The sequence below is a fragment of the Crinia signifera genome, chromosome 6 (genome assembly GCF_055691185.1).
Source record: "Crinia signifera chromosome 6, ASM5569118v1, whole genome shotgun sequence".
Taxonomy (NCBI): Eukaryota; Metazoa; Chordata; class Amphibia; order Anura; family Myobatrachidae; genus Crinia; species Crinia signifera.
Genome location: NC_139222.1, coordinates 29,334,604 through 29,346,709, shown reverse-complemented (window position 1 = coordinate 29,346,709; position 12,106 = coordinate 29,334,604). Strand labels below are relative to the sequence as shown.

Sequence of the window (12,106 nt, the reverse complement as noted above, 5' to 3'; positions counted from 1 at the left end):
TGCTGTGTGACCTGGGACATGTGTCAGTGAGCAATGAGTACACCTGTGCACCTGCTGTGTGACCTGGGACATGTGTCAGTGAGCAATGAGTACACCTGTGCACCTGCTGGGGTGACCTGGGAAATGTGTCAGTGAGTAATGAGTGCACCTGTGCACCTGCTGGGTGACCTGGGACATGTGTCAGTGAGTAATGAGTACACCTGTGCACCCGCTGTGTGCCCTGGAAATGTGTCAGTGAGTAATGAGTACACCTGTGCACCTGCTGGGTGACCTGGGACATGTGTCAGTGAGTAATAAGTGCACCTGCTGGGTGACCTGGGACATGTGTCAGTGAGTAATAAGTGCACCTGCTGGGTGACCTGGGACATGTGTCAGTGAGTAATAAGTGCACCTGCTGGGTGACCTGGGAAATGTGCCAGTGAGTAATGAGTACACCTGTGCACCTGCTGGGTGACCTGGGAAATGTGTCAGTGAGTAATGAGTACACCTGTGCACCTGCCGGGTGATCTGGGACATGTGTCAGTGAGTAATGAGTACACCTGTGCACCTGCTGGGTGACCTGGGACATGTGTCAGTGAGTAATGAGTACACCTGTGCACCTGCTGTGTGACCTGGGAAATGTGTCAGTGAGTAATGAGTACACCTGTGCACCTGCTGGGTGACCTGGGAAATGTGTCAGTGAGTATTGCATACACCTGTGCACCTGCTGGGTAACCTGGGACATGTGTTAGTGAGTAATGAGTGCACCTGTGCACCTGCTGGGTGACCTGGGATGTCTCAGTGAGTAATGAGTACACATGTGCACCTGCTGTGTGACCTGGGAAATGTGTGAGTGAGTATTGCATACACCTGTGCACCTGCTGGGTAACCTGGGAAATGTGTGAGTGAGTATTGCATACACCTGTGCACCTGCTGTGTGACCTGGGAAATGTGTGAGTGAGTATTGCATACACCTGTGCACCTGCTGGGTGACCTGGGAAACATGTCAGTGAGTAAAGGGTGCACTTACCACAAGACAACTGACTTTGGTAATTAATGTTTAGTGTAGAACAAGTCTGTGTATTATAGGGTTATCTGTGAAATGGCAAATGAGTGTATAAAGTTTACTGAAGTAAATCCTACAGAAAGAGGAGGGCCATATAATTCCCCTTTCACACCAGAAAATACAGGGGTGCACCCAGGAATTCGTCCCAGGGATCATGCCGAGGTATTCCCAGGTTGGCCCCTTTCCCACCAGAAAAGTCCCTGCATGGAGGCCAGGAGGCCAGTAGGTGGGCAGGAGCTGGGATGGCGGCAGAGGCGGTGGACAATACTCACCCCGGTTGCTTGTCCTCTGTGCAGGCCGGTAATCCACACAGGCGGCGGGTGCAGATGACGCAGCTCTCCGGCGACAGTGAGGGCGCCAGAGAGCTGCGTCATCTTCATCCACAGCCTGGTCTGTCATTTGCGTCTGCCGCCTGTGTGGATCCCGGGCCTGACCCGGGAAATTAGGCTGGTGTGAAAGGGGTATTAAAGACTTGTGCACACTCACAAACAAGGGAGAAGAACATGAAATTACAATAAAGAGAACATAATAAAAGAGATCCCTGGCACTCATAGTAGAATAAAGCCAGTGGGTCATATTAGGATACAGAGCAATAGATACCAGACACATAAGAGGATAAGTGTTTGTATTATAACTTTACAATGATATAATAGTTACATTGCTATGACACATCAGTGCCTTATATAGTCCCAGCACACTTCAACTGAAATAAAGGAAGCAGAAAGGATCACGGGAGGAACATTACGGAATGGTCAGTGGACCATATAAACATTTCTCTAATGAGTAGTCACACTGGGCAGGGGTCCAGGGTCCCACAGTTCTAGGGGCCTCCGAGCAGGGGGTGGGTGGTGATTAACCAATCAGCAGTGAGGCAGCTCCTGGCTCCCAGCCTGCAGCCAACCAGTAAATAGCTATCAGTGTGGTGATTGGAGGATGGCTGGAGCTATCCACCAATCAAAGTGATGAAAGCCATTCACTGTTCGGAAGCATGTGGAAAAATGGTGCGAGACCACAAAAGGGGCATGCTACGAATTTGTTTTTTTATTCGTTCCCGTGCACAGCATTGCATAGGGCCTAAGATGCTGTTAAGATGACCCTGACACAACCTCACACCAAATAGGCCACTCTGTATAATATATTATCACATGGGGTATGTTGTAGTACCATCTTTGTGTTTAGGAACCTTTGGAGGTCTGACAGCTTTGATCTAGTGCAAATCATCATCACCAGCATGGATTCTCTGGTGTCTAACAAGATTAGATTTATTTGTAAAACATTTCCCGCAGCTAAAACACGGATAGGGCTTCTCACCGGTGTGAATTCTCTGATGTCTCACCAGGTTTGGTTTCTGTATAAAACATTTCCCACATTCTGAACACTGGAACGGTTTCTCTCCCGTGTGCACCTTCAGGTGTTTAATCAAGTCCGATTTGTGCGTAAAACATTTCACGCATTCAGAACACGGGTACGGCTCCTCTCCGGTGTGAATCCGCTGGTGATTAATGAGGCCGGCTTTCTGCGAAAAGCATTTGTCGCAAATCGGGCAGCAAAACTGCTTTTTCTCTGTGTGAGTTCTGTGATGTTCAACAAGGTTCGATCGATTTGTAAAACATTTCCCGCACTCCGAGCATGCGAACGGCTTCTCCCCCGTGTGAATTCTTTGGTGTCTGACTAGATTTGATTTCTGCACAAAGCATTTGCCACATTCTGAGCATATAAATGGCTTTTCCCCCGTGTGGACTTTGAGATGTTTAATGAGAGCCGACTTATGTGCAAAACATTTCTCACACTCGGAACATGGAAAAGGCTCTTCCCCCGTGTGGATTTTCTGATGGCTGAAAAGATCTGATTTCTGCGCAAACCATTTATTGCAATAAGAACACGGAAACGGCTTTTCCCCGGTGTGAATTCTCCGGTGTCCTACAAGGTTATATTTGTGCTGAAACCGTTTCCCGCAATCGGAGCACCGAAATGGTCTTTCGCCGGTGTGAGTCCTCTTATGCTTAAATAGATTTGATTTCTGTTGAAAGCTTTTCCCACATTCAGGACAGGAGAACGGTTTCTCACTTGTGTGAGTTCTCTGATGTGCAATAAGTTTGGCCTTCTTGGTAAAACATTTCCCACATTCGGGACACGGAAATGATTTCTCTCCTGTGTGTATTTTATTATGTTTAGCAAGAGTCGGCTTGTATGAAATTAGCTTCTTGTTCTTGTGACCGCTCTGGTGTGAGATGAGATTTTCTTGCTCTGTAAAACGTTTCTCACACTGAGAACATGCAAAGGCGGCATCAGCTCGTTCCCACTGTGGGGTGAGAATGGGGTTCCCCTGAGAAGTTTCCTTGTTGCTGTGTCCGTCTGCTGGAAATAAAAAAAAAATCTATATATTCAAATTAATATATACATTTATAAAAGGCTACTGCAACTACTTCTCACCTCTATGAGGTGAAGTGACGCCAATGACCACTAGGGGCCACTCCATGGACTGAATTACTCTTTTGTGTGCTAAAAGAAGTCATAACAGAAAGTGAAAGCAATTTTTCCGCTGGTCGCCGACTCGGTGAAGGCTCGTGCATATTTAAGGTTACCTCTGAGCAACCTTACAGATGCGTGTCTGCTCGTGGGGAAGTATATACATAAATACACACAAATTATATTTGCCATGCTAGACACGCATTGCCACTGTTTTGCTAATAGGCAATGCCAAAACTGTGGCAAGGCATGCTGGGATGTGTGCTGGCAAGCCATAGGGGGGCCAGGCCTGTACTGGAGCATACCTATTATTGTGTTGTTTTTATATGGTGTGTTACATGGTAAAAGGTCTAATTCCCTGGGCCCCGCAACGTACAGGAGGCTCTGAGACACTAGGCTCTATATACTGAGTGGTGCCATTTGTAAGCTGCCGTTTCTCGTCAGGTTTGAGCTGAAAATTTAAAGCGGCGCTCACATTCGGTGCAGATCCTGGCATGACGTACGCTGGCTCTGAGTACCGCTTTATATTTTTAGTTCCAACCCTTCAGCTTGGTGTAGAGGCCAAACTATAATCACATTCCATATTCTTACTGTCCGGTCACATTAACCATCTCTTCTGCACCTTCATGTTATACCCCTTTCACATAAGAAAATACAGGGTCTTACCTGGGAATACAGTTCAGGGCTCAAGCAGGGACATTCCCGGGTTGGCCCCTTTCACACCGGCCTAGTCCCTGCATTTTCTGGTGTGAGGGGGGCAGCGGCATCCAGGCCGTGGGCGGCTGGGTGCGGGCAGCGGAGTCCAGACTGCGGGGATCCGGCTAGCGGACTGGCCGGACGCTGATTGGCTGAGAGCGCCCGGGCAGTCTTTTCAATATGTTTTCAAATTCAGCAGCGCTTCTCGCCCCGCTGCCTGGCAAATAGCACTACAAGCGCCCAGCCACCTTAATCCCCGCAGTCTGGACCCCGATGCCCGTAAGTATCTTTCACACCAGCCAGTAACCTGGGCTGGTCGCAGGAGCAACCCTGCTAGCTAGCAGGGTTGAACGCACTGCAAATTTTCCCGGGAATTTGGCCTGGGAACCTTGAACACCAGCGCTAGTGGCGGGTTGTTCCCAGGGCCAACCCGGGAATTTGGGCTGGTGTGAAAGGGGTATAAGAGTGCTCGGGGCGGGGGTGACAGGAAGTTTTCAGAAGCCCTCCATAAGAATGATCCCCAAGTCGGCCATTAAGAATAGGGTGTGTCGACTTTTTAAAACCTCCTTCTCTGCATTCAGTGACCATCACTCACCTGTGCAGACGTCTGTAGGCATTTCCTCCTTAATACCCATAATCCTCTCCTCTCCTCCTTCTGGAACAAAATCGACTATCACCACATTCAGGTTCTCCTCCTAAACACACAGAATATGAACATAACAAAATCCATAGATTCAGGAATGACTGATCCATATGTAAAATAAATGATTCCGCTATTTATTATTATTATTATTCTTTAATGTCATCAGTAGCGTATTGTTTCCCTACAAAAGAGGTTCGCAAATGCTGTCCTCAACACTAGCAGTCCAGGTCTTAAGGATATCCATGGCTCAGCACAGATGGTTAAATCGAATTACCCGAGGTGCTAATTAAGTCACCTGTGGCCAAGCACGGATATCCTTAAAACCTGGACTGTGAGGGAGTCTCCCAGTCTAGCACAGATTGGTCTATATTTTAGCACTCATATGCAGACCACACTGTGCTAGAAGCAGTACAGCAGGAGAAGTGACACCCCAGGCAGGGAAGAGGAACTGCACAGGTTTGGAAGATGCAGGGTGCTGAAATGAACATTACTTTTTAGTTTTATACAATGAAATGTTACTACAGTTTTATAGTCTAAAAAACATATGACACAATCCCGAAAGTTGTGTTGTAGCCATAGTGGTATTGTGCGGTTGTACCTTAATGTAGGTGTGCGGTGTGAAGTCTTCCTCTGGAGAATCATGTGAGTATAGAGGACTGGCACATCTATCTGGTGTACTCCTGTTATCGGAGCCATCTGTAGGAGACAGGGGCACACAGAGACTGACAACACTGGTTATACCGGTCACCCAGAGACACATTCCCACAATAAGGGTACACATGCCTATAGCTTCACTGTACAAACATGCAATAATGTTATGCATGGTCAGATCTCTGGGCTGGTAACATACAGTGACATGATGTGAGGGGGAGAGCAGGAGTATAATAGGGGCTGGTGGCCGCTAATGTATGAGATACACCAGAGAGTGTGGGGAGGAGACTGGTCAGATCTCTGGGCTGGTAACTCACAGTGACATGATGTGAGGGGGAGAGCAGGAGTATAATAGGGGCTGATGGCTCCTGATGTATGAGATACACCAGAGAGTGTTGGGAGGAAACTGGTCAGATCTCTGGGCTGGTAACACACAGATACATGATGTGAGGGGAGAGCAGGAGTATAATAGGGGCTGATGGCTCCTGATGTAGGAGATACACCAGAGAGTGTTGGGAGGAGACTGGTCAGATCTCTGGGCTGGTAACACACAGTGACATGATGTGAGGAGAAGAGCAGGAGTATAATAGGGGCTGATGGCTCCTGATGTAGGAGATACACCAGAGAGTGCGGGGAGGAGACTGGTCAGATCTCTGGGCTGGTAACACACAGTGACATGATGTGAGGGGGAGAGCAGAAGTATAATAGGGGCTGATGGCTCCTGATGTATGAGATACACCAGAGAGTGTGGGGAGGAGACTGGTCAGATCTCTGTGCTGGTAACACACAGTGACATGATGTGAGGGGGAGAGCAGAAGTATAATAGGGGCTGATGGCTCCTGATGTATGAGATACACCAGAGAGTGTGGGGAGGAGACTGGTCAGATCTCTGGGCTGGTAACTCACAGTGACATGATGTGAGGGGGAGAGCAGGAGTATAATAGGGGCTGATGGCTCCTGATGTATGAGATACACCAGAGAGTGTTGGGAGGAAACTGGTCAGATCTCTGGGCTGGTAACACACAGATACATGATGTGAGGGGAGAGCAGGAGTATAATAGGGGCTGATGGCTCCTGATGTAGGAGATACACCAGAGAGTGTTGGGAGGAGACTGGTCAGATCTCTGGGCTGGTAACACACAGTGACATGATGTGAGGAGAAGAGCAGGAGTATAATAGGGGCTGATGGCTCCTGATGTAGGAGATACACCAGAGAGTGCGGGGAGGAGACTGGTCAGATCTCTGGGCTGGTAACACACAGTGACATGATGTGAGGGGGAGAGCAGAAGTATAATAGGGGCTGATGGCTCCTGATGTATGAGATACACCAGAGAGTGTGGGGAGGAGACTGGTCAGATCTCTGGGCTGGTAACACACAGTGACATGATGTGAGGGTGAGATCAGAAGTATAATAGGGGCTGATGGCTCCTGATGTATGAGATACACCAGACAGTGTGGGGAGGAGACTGGTCAGATCTGTGGGCTGGTAACACACAGTGACATGATGTGAGGGGGAGAGCAGGAGTATAATAGGGGCTGATGGCTGCTGATGTATGAGATACACCAGAGAGTGAGGGGAGGAGACTGGTCAGATCTCTGGTAACACACAGTGACATGATGTGAGGGGGGAGCAGGAGTATAATAGGGGCTGATGGCTCCCGATGTATGAGATACACCAGAGAGTGTGGGGAGGAAACTGGTCAGATCTCTGGGCTGGTAACACACAGTGACATGATGTGAGGGGGAGAGCAGGAGTATAATAGGGGCTGATGGCTGCTGATGTATGAGGTACACCAGAGAGTGCGGGGAGGAGACTGGTCAGATCTCTGGGCTGGTAACACACAGTGACATGATGTGAGGGGGAGAGCAGGATTATAATAGGGGCTGATGGCTCCCGATGTATGAGATACACCAGAGAGTGCGGGGAGGAGACTGGTCAGATCTCTGGTAACACACAGTGACATGATGTGAGGGGGGAGCAGGAGTATAATAGGGGCTGATGGCTCCCGATGTATGAGATACACCAGAGAGTGTGGGGAGGAAACTGGTCAGATCTCTGGGCTGGTAACACACAGTGACATGATGTGAGGGGGAGAGCAGGAGTATAATAGGGGCTGATGGCTGCTGATGTATGAGATACACCAGAGAGTGAGGGGAGGAGACTGGTCAGATCTCTGGGCTGGTAACACACAGTGACATGATGTGAGGGGAGAGCAGGAGTATAATAGGGGCTGATAACTCCTGATGTATGAGATACACCAGAGAGTGTGTGGAGGAGACTGGTCAGATCTGTGGGCTGGTAACACACAGTGACATGATGTGAGGTGGAGAGCATAATAGGGGCAGGCACTTTCTCCACATTAGTTTGCAGTTACAGAATTGGGTGTGAAATAAGAGGATATTATAGTGACCCAAAACTAAGAGAATATGTGATGATATTCTGTATGGAGTGATCATTACCTGTGCTTATACCTGAAGGAATTTCTTCTTCTTTAATCTTTAAATACAACTCTTCGTCCTCCACAACATCCGCATCGCTCGGACACTTACCCTGGATATCAGAACATAAGGTTAATAAGCGCTACACTGAAGTAACATTACTGCTCTGTAATGCCACTTACCATGAGATCCAGGGGGCCGATTATGTAACCGTCTTGATTGCCCTCAATGTCGGCCATTTTGCAGTCAGCGAATCAGTAGAACTGACAGATGACAGAACGCTGGAGCTGGAGAGATCAAAGTAGATCATTAGTATAGGTTAATGAGTTTGTCATCGCCTGTTTGTGACTCATGATACCCACTGAAGTTATTTAATTTTAAATATAAGACAAGGTTTTACTGTATATGTTACATCTACTACACTTCTGGAAGGTGCAGATGGGGGGATAATATCAGGATTTGTGAGTCTGTGTGGGGATGATGGGGCTACAATGACCCAAATTATATCGTTTTATCTGCTTCATGTGCTTCGGATGATTTTCGTTTGATAAATGGAGATGTTATCTTAACTGTTTGTAGCACATGTGATTATGGGCACCTGGAATCCCCCCCCTTGAGTGCGCCACTTTGTATTGAAAATGGGGACTGCATTCTGCAGTATTAGTTATACTCCTACCTAGAAGTAGCTGAATGTCCATTCGGGGCTGCCTGGAGGGGGTGGTGCTTCCTCCTTACACTAGAGATCAAATTCTGACAACGCTGGATCTGGGGAGCATATCGCAAGGAGTAATGAGCGAGTAACAGGTAGAAAGACGTATCTGGTCCGTGAAACAGTGTGCAGAAAAAGACTCGGGTTGGAGGACCTATTGCTCAAGCTAAAAATATAGAGGAGTCGCTTCATGGGGAAGGGGTGTGGCCACAAAATAATACCAATTTATATTATGGAGCACAGTTGTATCCAATATTCAAATTACCGCAACAGAGTTCCACATACATAAATTCCCCCCACCGTGCAGGTACTCCGCTGACAGAATACACTCTTCCTGGCATACTGTTTCCCAGGTGGCGGGTCTGGCGATGTGTGTACTGCAGCCGCAAATTAGCAAGTTAATATGGCGGCCCAGCAGTGGGACTTGGGCCCGTGGGTGCTCGTCAATTTCCGTGTGTGCTCGGGCCCTTGAGCACCCACAGAATCGGCACCTATTACCTATTGAAATTAGTTATGGTCAAAGTAATTGGCAAAAGCAGTGCTTGTGGCTTCCCATTATAAAATATGTGTCCCTCGCCAAATAATAAACCTAACAATGACACACAGTTTAATTAATGAAACATTTTTTTTTTTTTATTCTCCATAAGAAACTCGAGACCGAGGGGTGACAACAATTCAGATAGTCTAGGGTGCTATGATTCATAAATGTTTGGAAACCAACAGTAGGTACTTGTTTCCTAGCACGGCGCCCATCGCATAACATACTATTACTTAGTGGTGTGCGATGCGTGCGATGCGATATTCATGTTCAATTAACAGGAGTGCTTGTACAATGAAATATCGCATAGCATTGCATGCCAGCAAATGGCATGGGATGCGATGCAATTTTTAATTGTACAAGCACTCTGATGGGTGCTTACAATGTTAAATGCAATGAATGACCCTCTATTATGTTGTTTTTTCAAATCTTATTACTAATGCCCTTTGGTGTGCTGGGGGTTAAATCCCCCTCCCTTGCAGCACCTGGGGGGCATTACTAGTTTGATTGAGCAGCTCTCACCACTGTTTTTAATGTTGAATGCACCCCCATTGTCAACGCCACCCCAACTATCAACGCCAACCTGAAGCGTCCTCCGACCTTTTTATACCTATCCACATAGGCGTGGAGTTGATTTTAGATAGTGTGGCGAGCCCGAAGCGAGGCGAGCGCAGTGAGCCCCACGATGGGAAGGCGGAATACATGTTAAGTAATCCGTGTGCGCTCGCCACACTATCTAGAATCAACTCGATGCCAACGTGAATAGTGGGGGTATGAAAAGGTCGGAGGACGCGTACCGCTGCGCTCGCCACGCTTCGGGTTGGCGTTGATAATGGGGGTGGCGTTGCCAATAGAGGTGTATTTAACATTGTAAGCACCCATCAGGGTGCTTGTACAATTAAAAATCGAATCGCATCGCATGCCACTATATTGTATGCAATGCGATTGTATAAGATGTACTACGATCAAAATCGGGGGCGCCGTGCTAGGAAACCAGTACCCTACAGTATAAATGAAGGATTTACATTCTACAAAGTATGGACTATAATGAGACTGCATAACACTACTCCTACCTGCTCTCCCAGCACTGCCCCCACTACTCCTTCCCTGCCCTCTCCCCTGACTCCCCTCTGCCTGCTCTCCCAGCACTGCCCCCACTACTCCTTCCCTGTCCTCTCCCCTGACTCCCCTCTGCCTGCTCTCCCAGCACTGCCCCCACTACTCCTTCCCTGTCCTCTGCCTGACTCCCCTCTGCCTGCTCTCCCAGCACTGCCCCCACTACTCCTTCCCTCTCCCCGGGTGCTGGACGGGATCCCGACAGGCATTTACCCGACGTTGGGATCCCAACTGTCAAACACGACAGCCGGATTCCCGGCGGCTATTTTCCCTCGTGGGGGTCCACGACCCCCATAGAAGGAGAATAGAATAGGTGGCTCACGTAGCGAGCCACCGTTCCCGCAGCGTGGCTCACGTAGCGAGCCCGCAAGGGGCTTTGTTGTGCTCGCCATGCTGTCTGGGTCCGGCCAGTCGAGATACCGACGTCGGGCTAATGACTGTGGGACCCGTGTACCACACCCCTCTCCCCTGACTCCCCTCTGCCTGCTCTCCCAGCACTGCCCCCACTACTCCTTCCCTGCCCTCTCCCTTGACTCCCCTCTGCCTGCTCTCCCAGCACTGCCCCCACTACTCCTTCCCTGCCCTCTCCCCTGACTCCCCTCTGCCTGCTCTCCCAGCACTGCCCCCACTACTCCTTCCCTGCCCTCTCCCCTGACTCCCCTCTGCCTGCTCTCCCAGCACTGTCCCCACTACTCCTTCCCTGCCCTCTGCCTGCTCTCCCAGCACTGCACCCACTACTCCTTCCCTGCCCTCTCCCCTGTCTCCCCTCTGCCTGCTCTCCCAGCACTGCCCCCACTACTCCTTCCCTGCCCTCTCCCCTGACTCCCCTCTGCCTGCTCTCCCAGCACTGCTCCCACTACTCCTTCCCTGCCCTCTCCCCTGACTCCCCACTGCCTGCTCTGCCAGCACTGCCCCCACTACTCCTTCCCTGCCCTCTCCCCTGACTCCCCTCTGCCTGCTCTCCCAGCACTGTCCCCACTACTCCTTCCCTGCCCTCTCCCCTGACTCCCCTCTGCCTGCTCTCCCAGCACTGTCCCCACTACTCCTTCCCTGCCCTCTGCCTGCTCTCCCAGCACTGCCCCCACTACTCCTTCCCTGCCCTCTCCCCTGACTCCCCTCTGCCTGCTCTCCCAGCACTGCCCCCACTACTCCTTCCCTGCCCTCTCCCCTGACTCCCCACTGCCTGCTCTCCCAGCACTGCTCCCACTACTCCTTCCCTGCCCTCTCCCTGACTCCCCACTGCCTGCTCTGCCAGCACTGCCCCCACTACTCCTTCCCTGCCCTCTCCCCTGACTCCCCTCTGCCTGCTCTCCCAGCACTGCTCCCACTACTCCTTCCCTGCCCTCTCCCCTGACTCCCCACTGCCTGCTCTGCCAGCACTGCCCCCACTACTCCTTCCCTGCCCTCTCCCCTGACTCCCCTCTGCCTGCTCTCCCAGCACTGTCCCCACTACTCCTTCCCTGCCCTCTCCCCTGACTCCCCTCTGCCTGCTCTCCTAGCACTGCCCCCACTACTCCTTCCCTGCCCTCTCCCCTGACTCCCCTCTGCCAGCACTGCCCCCACTACTCCTTCCCTGCCCTCTCCCCTGACTCCCATCTGCCTGGTCTCCCAGCACTGCCCCCACTACTCCTTCCCTGCCCTCTCCCCTGACTCCCCTCTGCCTGCTCTCCCAGCACTGCCCCCCTACTCCTTCCCTGCCCTCTCCCCTGACTCCCCTCTGCCTGCTCTCCCAGCACTGCTCCCACTACTCCTTCCCTGCCCTCTCCCCTGACTCCCCACTGCCTGCTCTGCCAGCACTGC

At 50.4% G+C, this 12,106-nt stretch overlaps 1 protein-coding gene across 1 annotated transcript in view; it reads right to left on the bottom strand.

The window, feature by feature from the left end:
* Positions 1-12,106, bottom strand: part of LOC146009561 (uncharacterized) — a 70,821-nt gene that overhangs the window by 19,008 nt on the left and 39,707 nt on the right. Inside the window, exons 8-12 of the mRNA XM_083150007.1 lie at positions 8,126-8,189; positions 7,965-8,055; positions 5,452-5,549; positions 4,806-4,905; positions 2,260-3,403 (exon numbers count right to left, since the gene is read on the bottom strand). Of these exons, the coding sequence (XP_083006133.1) occupies positions 2,260-3,403; positions 4,806-4,905; positions 5,452-5,549; positions 7,965-8,055; positions 8,126-8,189 (1,497 nt within the window). The remainder of the gene's footprint in view (positions 1-2,259; positions 3,404-4,805; positions 4,906-5,451; positions 5,550-7,964; positions 8,056-8,125; positions 8,190-12,106) is intronic.